We start from the raw sequence: 18,913 nt of genomic DNA, 5'->3' as shown, positions 1-18,913 counted from the left end.
CCCATTCTTTCCCGTCACATTTATCATCATCTGACACACTATTTATTTTGTTTACTCTGCCCCCAGTAGAATGTATCCACATGAAAGTACACAGGCTTTTTTTTTTCCACGGATAAATTCCTCTGGGCCTAGAATGTGGCTAACACATGGAAGCACTCAATGAATGAACACATATACTGTCAAAGGACATGACCTGCACATTCATGGACAAAATGATGAAAGAACTTCTCTGTGGTTAGGTTTGAAAGACATGATTTTGCTTAGAGATTAAATCCAATTAAGACTACTATAATTCAGAACAGAATTAGAGTTTTAAAAAAACCCACAAATTTATTTTAGCTTTCTATTCTACTTAAAAAGTAAGAAAAGACATAAAGGAAACAAGTAATGGCTAAGGTTTATCTCTTTTAAGATTAAACCATAAACATGAGTAAAAACATGTTTTCATTATCTAATCTATTTAAGAATCTGTGGCATGAAACTATTTTCTTGATGAATAATTTCTGTGATAAAGAGAAACATTAATGATTCCTCATAAAGCTAATCTTAAGATTCAAGGGAAAGGTACCGAGGCATTAATATAAACTAGTAATCCACTGTAGGCTTCAACAAAAAGATCTCTTACCTCACCAGCTGGAAAATACGCTTAAGGTAGGACTTAATCTCCTTCACAGCCTCCTGCAATAACCGGCGGTTGGCTCCCACACCCACATATGTCATTCTATACACTGCAACCAGTGTCTCCACGAGCCTGCCCAAGGGGTGCAGGGGAGTGTCACAAGCCTGAGCAGGAAGGTATTCAACAAAGTTAGTCAATGTGCACTAAGAGCAGAAACAAACAGTTTCAAAAATGAGAAACAATTTTCAAAATGTTAGGAGTCAACTTTTAGACTAGGAAAATTCAAATACTTTAACTTTTCTCCAAGTGTTGAGTCTACCCAAATTACACAGGGGAGGGGTTGGTTCCCAATCTTAAAGAATCCTTTTACCATTTGGGGAAAATAGCTTTGGATATACCGACATAAAATAGGAAGGTTGTAACATACTTTAAACTTCACAAAAAAAATATAAAATGTTACCTTGGGGAAAAATAAATAATGACAGTTGATTATGCTCTGAAACAGTCCCTCCTCAGTTCCCTTGATTTCTCTTAATTTCTTCCTGCACCCCCATATCAATGCACATCATACTTTAAATTGTAGCTGATCTTACAGGGTTTGAGAGGGAAGTAAAGAGGACCTGGTCATGGGGTGAGGGCCACATGCTTTATTTATACAAGCTCTAGTTTGCTAATGTTATCAACAAAAAGCTATTTTAAACTCTGACCCTAGTTCTCAAAAACTCCCTTGAACACTTTACAAAACTGAAAAAGTTCAATCATCATAACAGGGCAGTCTTCATTTGGAAATGTGCTTTTAGTAGGCAGAGAACTAATAAAAGAAATACTCAGAAAACAAAAACAGGATAGGGTAACAATAAGCTGTGAGCAGATTTGAAGGATATACTGCGGTAGTTCAGTCATTAATTACAAGACCAGTGTAATTTTGACTCCTGTTTACCTTTATTAAATATTTCTTGATGTCATCATATTTCTCCACAGAGAAGGCACCAACATGCTGAGGAATAAATTCCAAACTCTCTAGTGTCTGAGTCTGTGAACGACTCAGTGTCTCTGGACTATAAAAGGGAAAAGAAAGCCTATTATGTATTTCACATCAAGAAAGAAAGATAATTGTAATGTACACATGAAACAGTCACTGTCTGAGGGTGAAATGGTATATCCAGCACAGTGTTTGGCCCAAATTGACTCCTGATTGGTAAATGACCTGCTGTTGGGTTTTACATAACAGTCATTCATAACTGCATTTAATGTTACTTCATGTCAACTACAATCAATTAATGCAGAGTATGCTTCTGCGGTGTTGGAAGATATGTAATGTTAGCTTCAAGAGAAAACTGGTAACAGACTTGTTAGTGACAAGAGAAAAATGGAATAGAAGGGAAAGGGAGCACTAAGAAGAAAGGACAACAAATGAAAGGGCAAAGGAAGAAATGAAAATGAGCTCAAGAAGTAAGGCGATAATGAGGACTCCACTATAGGTGGTGAGGTAAGCACAGAATGGGTAAAGGGAAGCTTTGAATGAAGAGGCTAAGATAAAACACATACTTAGTAATCAATTGAATTTTTGGTAAGGGCATTCTATTATTATATGACAACCAATTAGAAAATAGAAATGGTGCACAATCATTATTACTATCATACTATTTTAGATAAACAAGATCTTTGTGGCAACAACATGGTTTTATATAAAAGTTCATTCATTCTCATTCCTTGAGAACAACCCCGTAACCAAGGGAAACTAGAAAGCTGAAGTCTCAGCATCTACGCTGATGGGCTCTTATCAGTGAAGGCTGACTATCTGCATCACACGTAAGGCCAGTCCACAGCTCTAATCAATTCTGGGAATTTCCATTTCTTCTAACAGAAAAAGTAGAAGGTAAAAACCATAAACTTCATGAATGAAACACTATAATCAATCCCTATTTATCCCAAATACAGAAATAAACAAATCTCCCCACCAAAGCCCTATTCTGCAGAGATTTGTTAAATTCTTTAGGTCCAAAAACTAGGCACTATTTGTGGGAGTTACTGGCCACATGTAAGAATAAGGAAATATGAAGAAAGGCAGATAGAGAAAAGAAAAGCAGGAGAAAAGGAAAGGAGAGGAAAAAACAGAAGCTGAAAAAAAAATGGAGAAGTCCATCTGTAGATTTTCTTTCAGTGCCTCAGACCTGCTGCTTCGCTTTCTTCTGGCCTCCTCAGGATACAGATGACAAATAGCAGACATCCGAATCACTGGTTCCCTCATGTAATGCAGCATTTTTCTGCACTGGCTTTCAATATTTTCTCTTTCAATTTAAAACTGACATGCATGTCTGTTTTTTCTTCCAGGATGTGGTTTGCTCAGCTTCTTGCATCTGTAGCTTTATGTCTTTTGCCAAACTTGGGATATTTTCAATAATTATTCAAATATTTTTTCAGCTCTACAATTTTTCTCCTCTCTTTCTGAGATTCCAAAGACACAAATATTAGACTCTCCTGGTCCTTTTTTTCTTTTCCATGTTTTTTTCTCATTGTTATTCAATTTGGATAATTTCTACTCACCAATTTTCAAGTTCACTGACTCTTTGGCTCTCATCTCTATTCTGCTACTGAGCCTACCCAGTGATTTTATTTTGGTTATTTCATTTTTCAGTTCTAAATTTTGATTTGATTATTTTTTATATAGTTTTGATTTTAATATTTGTATCAAGGGTGCTTCTATTGACTGTTTTTCAGTCAAATAAGTTTAGATTTTTGTGCTTCTCTGATTGCCAAGAAACCTTGGTTTATATCATGGACATTTTTCAGGATTATGACACACTGGGTCTTGTTTATATCTTGTGGACAATGTTGACACACATAACAGTGTAAACACAGTAGGCTTAAACTATTTCTTTAGAAGAACCTGCTTGTGAATTTGGCCCTTGGCTGGGACCTGGAAACTAAGCTTCTAAAAAGTTGTCTATACTGATATGAAATATTACCTAACTGGTAAAGGTACTTTGCTGCCCAGAGACCATCCTAATAATGTGATTTATGGTGAACATCTGCTTTTCTTCTGAGACTCTGGAATTTTGGTAGATGCGAAGCACATATGACCAGTGCCTATATGACCAGTCCCAAGTAAAAACCCGAGGCACTGAATTTCTACTGGGTTTCCCAGGCAGAAACACCGTACATGTGTGACTACATTTTACTGCTGGGGGCAGAGTGGGCACTGTGACCCATCACAGAAGGGAAAGAACATGGGAAGTTTGCACCTGGATTCCTCCAGACTCTACCTATGTCTTCTTCCTTTATGAAATGGCTGTGGATCCTTACTGTGTGGCTAGAATAACTCACCTGTGAGTACGACTACATATTTGAGTCTTGTAAGCAGCTCTAGTGAGTCACTGCACATGTAAGTGATCTCAAGAACCTCTGAAACAGCTGATAGTTTTGTTTCAGCCTTCTGTGGGCTGTGGTCCTCATGCCAGTTTACTTTCTCAAAGGTTTTACAGTTCTACTGGGGTCAGTCTGTGAGTGTACAACTCACTGGTCAGTCTGGGCCCTGGTGGAAGTCCATCTGTTAGATCAGTTCTCAAAGTGTTTGAATGCTAATTAGGACCAAATCCATACTTGCGCAGGTCTAGGGTGAGCCCAGGAGCTCACAGACAACTCTAAAAGGTTGCTTCCCAGAGCTCCACTCTCTCCATTACCTCCCCAGAATTGTCGGATCCCTGCTGAGGTCCCCTAGTCAGACACTGCCCACTTCCATGAATGTGCCACATCTATGGCCATGTGGTGGGAGGATAGAGAAAGAGGCCAAAAAAGCACTGGGGTTTGGCTGTGACTCTTGGACCTGAGGATCCACCGAAAGGGGAAGAAGGTTTCACTCCCTCAGGAGTTTTGGCACTTGCAAACTTCCCGTTCCAGGCTGCTCTAACCAGTGCCATCGCCTTCCTGGCCACAGAAGTGCTGGGAGGCTGGAGCATGAAAAAAATGGGGAGAAAAGAGAGACAGAAAGCCCAGCATATTCCCTCCATTCTATCTGAACTTTAGGAGTCTCTTTTCCACACCTGGAGCCAGAAGCAGAGGGTGTTTTCTGAGACTGTCCACACGACAGCGCTTACTTCAATGTTTCAGGTTACAACTTCAGGCTGAAAGATACTGAAGTTAAAAACACCAGTAAACTTTTAACTGGTTTGGCGACACTCTGAATTCAATTGTTCTTCTGCAATACACTAGCTGATATTTATTTTTCAGTTGTTAAGTATTCTGAGTTTTGTAGCTGAGTTTGGTAGGACATAAAAGGACGTGTGTTTTATCCATCTTACCTAGAAACAGAAGTATATCACTGACTTTTAAATTATATTTTTATATTGTGGTAAATGTGTCAAGCCTTGACTACTTAATGCTTTTAAGTTTCATCTTCTTACCACACTCTGCCCTATGCTGGACAGGGATGTACTCACCTGTCTCTGTGTTGGCGCCGATTGGTGGTCAGGGCCACAGCAATATTGTCCCATGCTTTCCAAACTTCTCCTTGACCTGGGTTCTCACAGCCCAGCTGGTGCCAGCATTCATCAAACACTGCTTTCCACTTCTCATCAGCTGGCACAGTCAGGCTTCCTAGTTTCCTGCTAACAAAGTCACAGAAAGCTTTTATTAATCACATCTTTTATGCAAAAATCCTGAAGAATAGGAACTTTCTTAAATATAACTGGGAATGCTTCTCTGACAGAACTGCCTAGATGGACAGTGGTTCTATTTTAAAAACACAGGATGAGAATTTTAAAGGGATGGCTTTTAGCTACTTAATGTTTATCAGATGCTGAAGTGCATGAATTTTTAAGTATGAAGCACATTAGGACTGACTCTTTTGTTTTCTGCATTTCCACAGAATTGATTTTGTATAATTGGTTCCAATTAAAACAAAGACTCTTTCTATGCTTTACACATCTGATAATGAGAATTGTAAAATGAACTACATATTGGGCTCTAAAAATTCTCTAACAATAAACATGGTACAGAAAATATATCAAACTCCAATCAGACAAAGAATCTGAGATGCCACCAAAATGCAAAAACAAAGGTAAAGCTGGAAACAGTAAGGGAAACTAGATACATGTAAAAAAAAACCACTTAGACATTTAAATTTTGCCTTTTTTTCCATATATGTAGAATTTATTATTCCACTTGGTATATATACAGGTTTAGTCTTGTCAAAATCAAGTTGTATAGGGCTTCCATTTAAGAATGCTCTCTTTCAATCAATTTGGATACCTGAACCATTAACAGTAAGATTATTCCCATACACAGAACTTTTATATTAAACACCTATGCTCTAAGGCTACAATCTAAATCAAGACTACCGATTTTGCTATCTATAGTAGTGTCAGCTGGAAAGTCAAGGAGAGTTTTACACAAAGGTTAAAAAAAGACTTTGAAAAGTTGTTCTGCATTTAAAAGATTAACCAGTTTGATAAAAGCAAGACAACCCAAAACATTCAATAATTAATCCAGAATTAACCCTAGTTACTCACAAAACTTTGGGTCTGTCTTTATCACTTTCATACAGACTAGGCTTGAAGTAGGTTCCAGTGATTTTTATACCAGATCCCCATTCTCCACTAAAATAACCTTCAATGTAATCTCCATTTGGCATAGTCAGTATTCCCTAGGCAAAGTTAGAGAAAATTTAGAATTTAGAAGTATTTCCCACTAAAAAAATCAGGAGGAAAAAACACTAAATGGTTAACATTTTTCTTTTTAACTTACTCTTTACTGTCCCCCAATTTTTAAGAAAAAAAAGTATGTGTCTGTGCATGTGCAAAAAGAGTATATGAAAATAATGCATGGATAGGAGAAAAAAAATCATGGGAAAAATTGGTTAAATATTTCGAGCTGAATGAAATGAACACAAGTTATTCAAATTTATGGTCTGCTGCTAAAGCATTACCTAGAAGCGTATTTATAGTTATAAGTGCCTATATTAGAAAATAAGAAAGATAATCAGATCAGTAACTTAAAATTCCACTTTACAAATTAGAAAAAAGCAACCAAACAAGAACAAAAGAGATAATAAACATCAGAGCAGAAATCAGTGAGAGTAAGAAAAATAAAAATAAATGAAATGACAAGTTTTTCTTTAAAAAGATACACAAAACTGACAAATATTTAACTAGGAGAAATATTTAACAAGGAGAAAAAGAGAGGATATGCAACTACAAAATCAAGAATAAAACAGCATGTATTACACCAACTTTACATAAATTAAAAAGGTTAAGGGAATACTAAGAGAAATTTATGCCAACAAATTAGGTAACTAGATAACACAGAAAAATTCCCAGAAGAAACCAAATTACCAAAACTGACTCAAGAAGAAATGGAAAATCTGAACAGACCAATTAGAAGTAAGCAAACTGAATAACAAATGAGCCATATAATCATCTCAACAGACATGTTATCATGTTATTCAAAACCCATTCATGGTCAAAAATTCAACAAACTAGGAATGGAAAAGAATCATCTATATCTGATTATAAAAATGTTTAGCTAACTTAATGGGGAATGATTTAGTATAAAAATTATATATCTGATTAACTATAAAAAACATTTAATCATACTTAATGGTGAATGATTTAATGCTTTTCCCCCTAAAATAGGGAACAAGGCAAGGATGTCCACTCTTACCACTTCTATTCAACATTCTACTGGAGAGGCTAGCCAGTGCATTCAGACAAGAAATAAAAGCCTTCCAGACTGCAAAGGAAGAAGTAAAACTGTCTTTATTTGTAGACAATATGATCCTGTATGCAAGAAATACACACATACACACACACACACAAATAACAAAACAAAAAAACCCCTATAGAACAAATAAATAAGTTCAGCAAGGCTTCAGGATATAGAAATACAAAAATCAACTGTATTTTTTATGTAATAAAAATGAACAATCCAGGCTCCACCGCACCCCCAGCCCTCCACACCCATACCCCCACACCCCCTACACCTCCACCACCCCTACCTCTGCCCATCTCGCCTTCCTGCCTCCCCCTGCCAACCTTCCCTCCACACCTTCTCTCACTCCCCTCCTTCCATATCCACCCTGCCCTCCCCCAACCCCAACTACTAGTAAAACTGCACTCATTTCACTGCTTCCCCAGTAAGGATCTTTATATTTTTACTTCAGGATCAGCCAAATTCCACACAAACTACAAGCAACAGAAACCGGACCCCTCTCAAAGGCTTAAGGCTTCTTTGCTCATGTCCGCAGAAAACCTGTCGTTCTTCATACCTCCCCCAGAGACCTCCAGCCCTCTGTTGTCATCTGACTTCCCCCCATGTCCTCACTCAGACAGGTAAGCCCAGGATGGAGAAAAGTAGAACCTAATTCCAGGGCTTCAGGGATATTTCCAAATACTTCTCTAAGGAAGATGGGCAAAGCTGATATTAGGAGAAAATCACTTATTTATATATGAAGAGAAACTATGATGCCATGATTGGTCGAGGTCTCAGGGCCCCCCGCCACCTTTCATGTGTCCTAAAAACGAGAACCACAGAACCCTGTGGGTATGATTCTGATAAAGATCAGGCCTCGCAGAATGAAGATGAACCTCCTGAGGGGGCTTCCAATGTGCAAGTGATACAGAATCTGAAGGTGACGCCCAAGGAGCCAGCAGAGGAGAATCATGACTGGAATCCTATACCAGTGACTTCTGGCTCAGAGCAGGATGAGAAGCAGCTGTGCCTTCTGGAAGCCGCAAGTAACTCTGGTCAACAGAGTATGAAGACATCAAGTAAGAGGAAGCTTTTTGGGAACCCTTCTCTGGCTCCCCTGGCTATGTTCAAGTGTGTGGTCCAGGTGGGGGGATGGATCTTGGACAGGCCTGGGTCCAGGCTGGCTGAGGAGCTCACCAGAGTCACATACTTGAGTTGTCATCAGTATAAAAGCCACAGCACTATAGGATCCAAGAACCAGAAGGCTAATATCTGGGCCCACTGGCTGCGGGAAAGGAAGACCCTCATAGTGTATGAAGAGATCAGTGAGCCCGAGGAAGACTACTAACTCTCCTCAGGGATGTGAAAAGTGCCCAGGGTAAGAAGTAGAACCTGGTGGCTCTTCATGGATGAGCATGGCTGTGAACTCCTGCCCATCAGGTGTATAGCAAGTGAAAGAAAGAGTTAACAACAATGAAAAGTTAAGTACAATTTTTCTTAGTATGTGCCTTTCTGTTAATTATCAGAGTTTTGTTGATAAGTGAGATTTATACCTAATGCATATTTCTGTGTATCCACGTACCTGCCTTAGAAGACAAGTACTGTCAGGTATTCTGTGCAGAGAACAGCCCTGCCCTCCACCTCAGATGTGACTACTGAGGGAAGTCTGCTTTCAGCTGTTTTTCTCTGCATGTACACACACATACACGGTACCATTATGAGCATCTCCTGCCTACTTTTTTGCACTACATGTCCTGGAAAAGGCCTCCTCATCTTGTTTTCTATTCAGCAGGTGCTCCATGCTACAAAGCCCCATAATTTGTTTACTATGTATCAGTCACTGACATTTAATAAACAATGTTAATAAGCAAAAAAAAAAAAAATCCAAAAATTCAGAAAACAAATCTTTACAATAACATCAAAAAAATACTTAGAAATAAAGTCAACCAAAGATATATTAGAGATGCACATTGAAAGCTACAAAACATGGTTGACAGAAATTAAAGATGACCTAAATAAATGGAGACATTCCATGTTCATGGATTGAAAGATTCAGTCTTATTAAGATGCCAGTTTTTCCCCAAACTGTTCTACAGATTCAATACAATCACTATCAAAATCTCAGCAGGCTCTATGGCAGATTTTGATAAGCTACTCCTAAAATTTATATGGAAAGGCAAAGGATCCAGAATAGCCAAAATGATTAAGACTTATAGTTACTGATCACAACTCACTAGAAATCTACAGCAATCAACACAGTATGGTATTGGCATAGGGAGAGACATATTGAACAATGGAATATAATTCAGAGTCCAAAAAATAAACACACCTTATGGTTTATTTTTATTAATTTCAAAACAGGTGTTAAAGAAAATTCAATGGGAAAAGGTGCTGGGCAGTTGGATACCCATATGCAAAAAGATCAGTTTAGACATTTAACCCAGACCATACACAAAAGTTACCTCAGAATGAATCATATGCCAAAATATAATAGCTAAAACTATAAATCTTTTAGAAGAAAATCTTAGTAACCTTGAATTAGGCAAAAATTTCTAGATAAGACATCAAAAGCATGATTCATAAAATTGTTTTGATAAATTGGACTTCATTAAAATTAAAAACTTCTGTGCTTTAAAAGGTACTATAAGGAAAATAAAAAGACAAGCCACATAATGAAAAAAAAATTTGTGAATCCTGTATCTGATACAGGACTTGTTTCTGGAATATATAAAGAACCCCTACAATTCAGTAAGACTAGAAACAAGCAAATTTTTAAAATGTCAAAATATTTGAATAGACATTTCACCAAAGAAGATATATAAATTGTTAATAAGCACATGACAATATGCTCTGTTATTAGTCATTAGGGAAATGTAAGTTAAAAAAACTTCACACCCACAAGAATGGCAAAGAGAAAAACAGAATAAAAATTGCTGCCTAAAGTGTAAAGAAGTTAGAATCTTCATATGGTGATGATGAGAATGTAAAATAACACAGCCACTTGGGAAAACAGTTTGGTAGTTTCATAATAATGTTAAGCATCAATTTACCATACAACCCAGCATTGCACTCCTAGGTATCTACCCACGAGAAATGAAAACATATGTTTATACAAGAAGTTGTATTCAAAATTTTATAGCAGCATTATGCATAATAGTCTAAAGTTGGAAATCATTCAATGCCCATCAACTGGTGAAGGGATAACAAAATGTGGTTTTGGACCACTATTTAGCAATAAAAAGGAATGACACAATATGCTCAAAACATTATGCTAAGTGTAAAAAGCCACACAGAAGAGACTACATATTGTAGAATTCCATTTATATGAACGAACCTGAAAAAGGCAATCTACAGGATAATTATATGCATTAGGGGTTGTCTGGGGAATGGGGAATGGAAAGTGACTGCAAATGGGTAGGAAATGGTGCTAGAAATCTTTTTTGGATGATGGAAATGACAGAAAATTGGACTGTGGTGATGGTTGCACAACTGTGTATTTACTAAAAATTACTGAAAAGTACAATTAGAACAGGTGAATTTTATGGTATAGCTTTTTTAAAGGTCAATAAAAAAATCCATAAAAGATTATACTAGAGAGAGAAAGAAGAAAGTCAGTTTCCAACCTTTCCACTAAGAGTCCAGTCATCTGAAAATTCTCCCTCATAGATAGTATCATCTTCAGAAAGTAAAACCCCATTTCCCTAGGTGAAGAAACGAAACAAAAATCACAACACATAAAATGCAGAGTAACTTAACAGTACAGGCAGCCATATCCCCAAAGCTTTATATAACTTAAAAGACAAGAAAAACAAGACTAAGGTAGAACATTAACAAAATGACTATAAAGATAAAGACATTAAGAGTTTTAAAAAGTCAATAGTTAACTACATGCAAGTTATTTCACTCACCATCATTTTATTAAGGTGAAAGTTGCCTTCATAGTATAATCCAAACTGGGTAACTACCACACCATTCCCTTGACACACATCATCTTGCCACATTCCCATATACTTTTCCCCCCTGCATAGAAATGGAAAAGAAATGAAAAACCAATGATAATAAGGATGAGGCATAGAAAAAATAGTTATCACATGGGAGATACCAAGCATACCCTTAGTTTCATTTTTTTTAAGTGGTTAACTGTCTCCTCAAACATGGGATAATGTGATAGCAATAGACATCTTACTCAGAGTAATGCGCTCTCAAGAATGTAATATTGTAGTCTACCTGACATAGATACATATATTTTGTGCATATAAATAGATCTGTATTTATACTGTGTAAGTTCATATCCATGTATTTCCTTGATAACTTTACGTCACTGAAAAAGAGAATGCCAAGAATTCAACTCTGAATAATTTCATTCAAAATGCAATAGGCAGACTCAAACCTGTGTACAATTTATTCTTAAGCAAAAGTTTGCTAACTAAAAAAAAAAAAAGGGAAAGAGAAAGAAATGGGGTTTATCATAAAAGGCTTACTCTTCACCTACTTGAACTCAGAGAAATCTTACTAATCTCCACTAAAAAGAAAAAATGAGTACAAACTGCTTGTTGAATAATCATGGAATTTAGTAATAACAGCAGATTTTTAAAAATCCCACATTTAGACAGAAACACGAGGTGGAAAAGAGTATATATTAAGTCCAAAAGTAAATCAGGCCAAACCAAACAAATATGGAGGCAAAAGAACTACATTCTTTCCCAAGGTTTAGTTGACTAAATTTAACTAAGTTTGATTCCTGGGTTATTGACATGGTAACAAATCCCTAACCAACAGGAAGGCCTATACAGATAGGTGTTTAGATACTATCCTATGGTATTTACATACCCCCAGAGACTTTCCATAGACTTTTACTCCTATTATCTGTTGACTGTATTAAGGGTTTTCTTTATACAGTGTTAATTTTTAATGATCCTGATCTTTCAAAGAAGTAACCTATTGTTTGGTTCATAAGCAAAAGGATAAAATGATGCCTGACAAAGGCTTTGTCTTATTAAAAGTTTTCTCAATCCTGTCAAATTAAGACACTCAACCTTCATAAATTCATCACTGTTTTTGGAGAAGTACAGATAACCTTACCCTCTCACACTAAACTGAGATTAGGAGCAGAAGAATACTGTACCTAGTGATATCATCAAAGACACCATATCCTGCTTTCTTATCCATTACCCACTGGCCAATGAACATACTGGGAGAAGAGGAAGTCAGCTTTCCACTTCGCAGGAGACCATGACCATGACGCATGTTATCTTGAAAACAGCCTTCAAACACTTCGCCAGATGCGTAACTGTAGTTAGAAAGAATGGAGAAAGATCACAAGCACACTGGATTCTGATGCTCATTCTTCCAAAGTTTAGGAAATTCAAAATTATAATCAAGTCTCAACAGGTAGCTATATTTATTTGTTTATATGATTGTTTTTCACCAATAAAAAAAATCTGATTTCTGAATGACTGGGGATAAGAAGCTAAAGATTTTATGGGTGGTATTCTGTGTTAACATGGGAAAAATGTATTTAGTCTCTTAAGGGAAAATGAAATAATGAGTTATCTTGGAAAGAATGACAGGTTTTGCCCATATTAGAGTCACGTAATGTAAGATAAATTTACAGGCAAGACATTTAGGGGGCTCTATGAGAAAGTTATGATTTATGAGGTTTGTGTAGTTTTGTACAATATATAAGATTTTATGGCTTAAGAACAAATAAATATTTTCCTCTTGTGAGAGACATGAGGTTGATCTTTAGAACACTTTAGACCATTTCAGTCATAAGAAAAGTAAATAAACTTTACTCCTTGGGAACTCTGACTATTCATACCAAATTCAGGTTTACATGAATTCTTTGAAAAAACACCACCAGTCCAACAACCTTTCCAATGTTACTACCTATAGATTCCTTGACCACACATTCTTCCTTCTTTCCAATGGCCCACATAATGGTCTTCTTTGTTCAATGTTTTGTTTGGGATTCTGTATTCTCCATACCTGCAAAGGAGAATAAAAACATAAGAAGATCCATCTATGACATATTTACCTTTATATGTGTCATTTGCAAACATTTTAACAAGGAGAACCCAAAAAAAGATTGATCTCCAGGAAGAAAGGCTTAAATGGGGTCTTGGTTTAAGCTGTATCCACTACTTAAGCTTTTGGCAAGTCTTAGAAGAGTGGGACCTCAACTCCCCTACACAGAGAGATTAGGTGTTTTATCCCAAGTCTACTGAGAAACAGAAAACTGTGTCCTAGGCCCATCTCTGTTCCAATCAGCAGCACCATCTTCAGTAAGGCCACATACTATACAATAAGGGGGTGTAAGTCCACATACTATAAAATCAGATTATCTAAAGTCTCTTCTCACTCTAAAATTCTATTGAAAGGAGATTAAAAATATCATAAAAATCACACACAGAAAAAAATCACCTACCTAATTTATGTAACAGACTTTTTTATATAGTCAAATAAGTTACTTCTCTAACATGATACAAAATGCTTCACTGCTATAAATTTACTATGTAAATAATTATACAGGGTTAGGAAAGAAGCCATGACAAGCTTATACAAAAATAATGACATTTGAATGCCATTAGAATAATATGTCACTTAGAAGACCTTCCTTTTAGCATATCACAGAAATTAAAGATGACTTAAAACTACTGACAGGAAAATTTCTGCATCCTTTGCGTAAAGAGCACCACTATTGCAACAGTCTCACCACCAACATTACCAAAGTTTTCAGTCTTCACAACGGAGAAATGTATAGAAAACAGTCCCATCTGAATATATGGAAGGCTGTATAACTTGACATCACAAGGCTATCTAGGTTAAATGATTCTTTCTAGGTATCAAGACTGCATTCTAGATTCCTAGCTCTCTTCATGCTCACACATCTGCCTAATAAGCCCTAACACATTATATGCCTTTCTAAAATACAGAACAAAAATCTATTTGCTTTTGAAAGAACTGAACACAAAATAATATAATTTGTGATCAAAGTTGAATTCACTCTCATGTTCTACATAATTTTCTTACCCATCTTCCAAGCCATTCCTGAACATGCCAGAATACATCTTTCCATCTGGCCACTTTAAAACCCCTCTGGAATACATAAGCAAAGGATAATATACATGAATTAATGTTTCAGATAATCAACACCTATTCACTAACTGACTACCATCCCCTCCCCAGGCATACATCTTTAGCATTTTCACCTGCCATGAGGTTTCCCTGAAAGCCAGCGTCCATCATAGGTTGCATCCTTTAGGCGAGGATCCTTGTAGAAAGTGTATTTGGCACTGCGTGAAATGGGAGGTTCCTGTCTCTGAATACTGCTGCCACTTCCATAAGGTGGAAGATCAGACATCCCCCTCAAAGCCTGGTCCACAGCTTGGCTTATAGCCCGTAGCCACTTAGTCTAAAAGCAAAAAGTAAATGTCAATAAGCTTAAACCTAAGTGTCCATCAGTAGATGAATGGATAAAGAAGATGTGGTACATACACAGAATGGAATATTATTCAGACATAAAAAAAGAGAAATCCTGCCATTTGCAACAACCTGGGTGGATCCAGAGGGTATTATGCTCAATGAAATAAGCCAGGCAGACAAAGACAAATACCATGATTTCACTTACTTGTGGAATATAGAAACAAAGCAAAACAGAATGAACAAAACAGCAGCAGACTCACAGACACTGAAAAGAGACTAGAGGTTATCATGGGGGAGGGGTTGGGTTTGGTAGATGGAGAGGGTGAGAGGGATAAAGGGGCACAAAAATTCTCAATCATAATATAATTTGGTCATGGGGATGGTAGTACAGCATGGAGAATACAGTCAATGACATCTTTCTATGTTGACAGATAGTAAATGCACTAGAGGGAGTTAAGATTTAATGATATGGTAACTGTTGAACCATTGTGTTGTGTATATGAAACCAATAGATTGTATAACAACAATAAACCAATAAAAGACAAAAATAAGCTTAAGGCAACAACTCATCAAGCACTCATTAAATCATGCTAGCTTTCTTTGGTGTGAATAATTTCTCTGGTTCCTGATGCTTTTTATTAAGTAATGCTGATTGGCTCTTGGAATTCACTGCCATATGTTTAAAATTAAATCACATGAAAAGAGAACTAAAAAATCTATAGTCTTGGTCTAATGAAATTTTATCAGACATACTTATGGGTCATTAGCCAATCAGTAGCAATTTTTATCTCTTCTTTATTGCTGTAAGAGGCAGAAATTAGCAAGGCCAGACATTGGAAGAAAATACCACAATGGACTAACCTTTTCCTGGGGTGTTGATGAAATGAGCGTGAATTGCTCCTCAGGTGTAGTTATCTTTAAGCCATTCCTAAAATGTTCATAAGGATAAACACCAAGAGGTGTGACAACCTGTCATTACACTTTCAATCCTTAAATATAAAAAGCAACTTGTTTTTCTAAGAGGAGTGGAAGTCAGTTAAATGTAAATGCAGCCATACCTTGGGTTTGGCTCCCAAAGTGGCAGAAAGAAAGGACACAGAGTTCCTTTGCTCTGTGTTGAACAGTGAGGATGTGAGCAGTGGAGAAGCCCTCCCACCCCTTACCACGATCTTCACATGGTCTTCACAAGCAGGTCATTTTATTACCTACGTGTTGAGAGGGTGAGCCTCACTGTGCAGAACGGGGTGGCCTCCTGAGCTTTTGTCATGTCCAAGGAAACAACTTGGGTAACATAGGGAGACAATGAGAGTAGGGGGGAAAGAGGGCACACTTACACACCACCAACTTCTTCAGAAAGTGGCTCTGCCCATAACGTTGCCAAAGGGAAAACGTGGTGTGTGGAGAACTGAAACACAGAACATGAAAAAGGCACGCTGGAGATAGCTCATGTGGGCCCTGCAGTCCCTGTTGCACAACCCCTTCCAAACGGTTAAGTGCATGTGGGTGCCACCATCTCAGCCACATAGTCCCCGTAACATAGCTAAGCCAATGGCTCTCATCATCTCTACTGCAAGGACTCCTTTATGTGGCCGATTCTCATTTTCAAGGTGGAAACTTAAAAAGCTCCCCCAAATCTGACCCAAACCACGATGTAAGCTAAAGATTCTTTTACTCAATAGTTTCAGCAAAACCACAGTAATTTTTGACAAAAGATGATAATATCACTAATTAAATTAGTACTCTTCCTTTCAGGGCCTCTTTTAAGGTTAGGAATCTGGCCTACCTGGGCATGGACTAGGGCATCATTAAAGAGAATGAACCAGTTCACAGAAAATCTCCCCGCATGCTGTAAACATAGGGCTCGGTTACTGCTCTCACACAGCAGTCGACGTTCTGGCTTCCTCAAGGAATCCTGGAATTTATAACACAAAAATCAATCTAAATTATTTTAATATGCAAAGAGAAAATGAAAAGGTACATATCACATTTAGGGCACCGGTTAGTTTTAGCTTAGTTTGGTGTTAATAGATGGGATCCAAAAATTTCATAAACTCATCACTCTCAAAGATTAAAAAGAAGATAAGGAACAAACAAAAGTGAGACAAGTGTTTAGACAGGATTCCTAGAAATGAGAGTTGCTGTTTAGAGCATCCATTGCTATGGTCCTTAGACCATCCTTAGAATGGGATTATTAAAACATTATCATCATAAACAAGTAGAATGGAGAAAACGGTAACAGTTGTTATGAATATGCCTGCTATCTGCTGGAGTAATGACAATCGGCATGGTTTACCGTCATTTTTCCAGGAAAGGTCTTCCAGAAGCCCAGTGTGTACTCTGCTTCCTTCCTTTTCCTGCCGAGATGGAGAGCAAGAGACTCATAACAAGAACTGGAATCCTGCAGTTTCTGGTATTCTGGAGATGTCTGGAGGCCAATAATTCAGGAGGAAAAAAAAAGAATATCAAACAATTATCTAGAATCTGTAGCCTCAGTGTAGCTTAGATACTCAGTATTAAGTTTAGGAAGGAAATCCAACCTAAGAACAGACATGGTACACTAAGCGGAGCTGAGTAAAAAGATGACAGGTTCCAGAAAGTTCTACTACATACAGGTACATATAAAATAAAGGAACCACTCAAAAGGAGAGAGAAATAAACACTGGCAATTATCAGTGAAGGAGAGCAGCAGAAAACTCAGGAGAGGGCAGAAATTCTCAAATATTTTGGTCTTAGGATCCCTCTGTTTTGCTTATGTGGATATATCTATTGATATCTGCCATATTAGAAAATAAAGTTGAGATATTTAAAAATCTTTAATAATCACTTCAAATACATTAATATTTTAAGTAAAGAATAACTATATTTTCCCATACAAAAAAATGTTTAGTGAGAAATGTATTGTTTTTTTCAAATCTTGCTTATTATTTGGCTTAAAAGATGACAGCTGGATTTTCACTTCTGTTACTGTATTTAATCACCAACAATATGTTGTTTGGTCAAAATATATGAAGAAAATCTTGCTTTATAAAACTATATAGTTGGAAAAGAGAAGAGAATTTTAATAGCCAATTCACATAATTATAGATATTCTTTGAAACTAAACCAAAACTTGTTAAGTGGTAGTTTAATCTTAAAGGGTAGCTGAAGTGTGAAATCTGAAACTACATGAATTGAACTTTTTGTATGCTGTTCAGTCCACTGGTCTATCTTATACTTCCATAGATATTTTACCTACGCATGATTTTATAACACATGGATCAGACATTTGGAAAATATTGGCTGAGTTATGCAGACCTTCCAAATGTTGATACTTTACATACATTTATCAAAAATCACATTATCAAAAATCACACATTAATATTATCACCAATCTCAGCTGAAAAAGTTTTAGTATTGGGAAACAGCCAAGCTCATAATGACAGATATGTTTCCCCTGTTTTAATTTTTGCTTAAAAGTTCAGATTTAATCACTGGCAATAAATGACTGTCAATTCTTGAAGTGACAGGCTCATTTACTCATTTTTGAGAAAATATCTGCTGAATACTATATCTAAATAACCATAGTTTATCTGACAACTGTTCTTTTAAGTTAAAAAAAAAAGCAGCTTTCAATTGAAACAATCTCAGTCTTATGCTTTTCCTTTAAGAACATCCATACCTGGAATGCAGCAGTGCTGCTTAATGCATGCTCTTCCCAATTTATCACGTCAGTATTACAAAGATATATACCTCCTTGTGTGGTGATGGATGTAATGTGACTTACCATGGTGATCATTTCACAAATACATACATACATTGAATAGTTAGTTATGTTGTATACCTGAAACCAATATGTGTCAATTCTATCTTTAAAAATGAAAGATAAATACTAAAAATGGCTGAGGTTAAATAAAATTCTTAATTTTTACTGCTTCATCAAGAATATTCATAAGCAAAACTGATGTTTGTGTTTGTTTTTAAATTGCAAATGCGTGGCGGCCAAGAACACGGTGACTATGACTAGTTTGTTGTCACTGCCTTGCTTCATGCTAAGGAGCCAGCAATTTTACCCATCTTTGCTTCTGCACTGTTAGTGCAAATGATGCACAGTAGAAAAACAAATGTCTTACTAGTACTGTCCTGAAAATAGTTTGATCTTCTCTGTGAGGTCTATGAGAAAATTGTGTGAGAGGTCTTGGAACC

The 18,913-nt window shown here is 36.7% G+C and overlaps 2 protein-coding genes across 5 annotated transcripts in view; one reads left to right on the top strand and one right to left on the bottom strand.

Moving 5' to 3' along the window:
* Nucleotides 1–18,913, bottom strand: part of ALS2 (alsin Rho guanine nucleotide exchange factor ALS2) — an 81,971-nt gene that overhangs the window by 8,384 nt on the left and 54,674 nt on the right. For 3 of the 4 annotated variants that reach the window (XM_037009180.2, XM_037009179.2, XM_037009178.2), the window contains 14 exons: nucleotides 17,025–17,156; nucleotides 16,515–16,643; nucleotides 16,066–16,136; nucleotides 15,593–15,659; nucleotides 14,518–14,720; nucleotides 14,339–14,404; nucleotides 13,196–13,294; nucleotides 12,432–12,596; nucleotides 11,215–11,326; nucleotides 10,930–11,007; nucleotides 6,130–6,263; nucleotides 5,059–5,226; nucleotides 1,560–1,677; nucleotides 626–783 (listed from right to left, as the gene is read on the bottom strand). In XM_037009180.2, the coding sequence (XP_036865075.2) occupies nucleotides 626–783; nucleotides 1,560–1,677; nucleotides 5,059–5,226; nucleotides 6,130–6,263; nucleotides 10,930–11,007; nucleotides 11,215–11,326; nucleotides 12,432–12,596; nucleotides 13,196–13,294; nucleotides 14,339–14,404; nucleotides 14,518–14,720; nucleotides 15,593–15,659; nucleotides 16,066–16,136; nucleotides 16,515–16,643; nucleotides 17,025–17,156 (1,700 nt within the window). The remainder of the gene's footprint in view (nucleotides 1–625; nucleotides 784–1,559; nucleotides 1,678–5,058; nucleotides 5,227–6,129; nucleotides 6,264–10,929; nucleotides 11,008–11,214; nucleotides 11,327–12,431; nucleotides 12,597–13,195; nucleotides 13,295–14,338; nucleotides 14,405–14,517; nucleotides 14,721–15,592; nucleotides 15,660–16,065; nucleotides 16,137–16,514; nucleotides 16,644–17,024; nucleotides 17,157–18,913) is intronic. The other variant, XM_037009181.2, reaches the window with a different exon arrangement.
* LOC108394291 (putative protein SSX6) lies at nucleotides 7,715–10,923 on the top strand. The gene has a single exon (XM_017655734.3). The coding sequence runs from the start codon at nucleotides 8,064–8,066 to the stop codon at nucleotides 8,652–8,654; it is 591 nt and encodes a 196-aa protein (XP_017511223.1). The 5' UTR covers nucleotides 7,715–8,063; the 3' UTR covers nucleotides 8,655–10,923.

This window comes from Manis javanica, chromosome 12 (genome assembly GCF_040802235.1).
Source record: "Manis javanica isolate MJ-LG chromosome 12, MJ_LKY, whole genome shotgun sequence".
In the NCBI taxonomy this organism is placed as follows: Eukaryota; Metazoa; Chordata; class Mammalia; order Pholidota; family Manidae; genus Manis; species Manis javanica.
Note: the sequence above shows the minus strand (reverse complement) of the source record. Positions and strands in the feature narration are given on the sequence as shown.

Excerpts from the sequence above, each read along its gene's own strand:
- LOC108394291 (XM_017655734.3), top strand. The coding sequence starts at position 8,064 with ATGAAGAGAAACTATGATGCCATGATTGGTCGAGGTCTCAGGGCCCCC.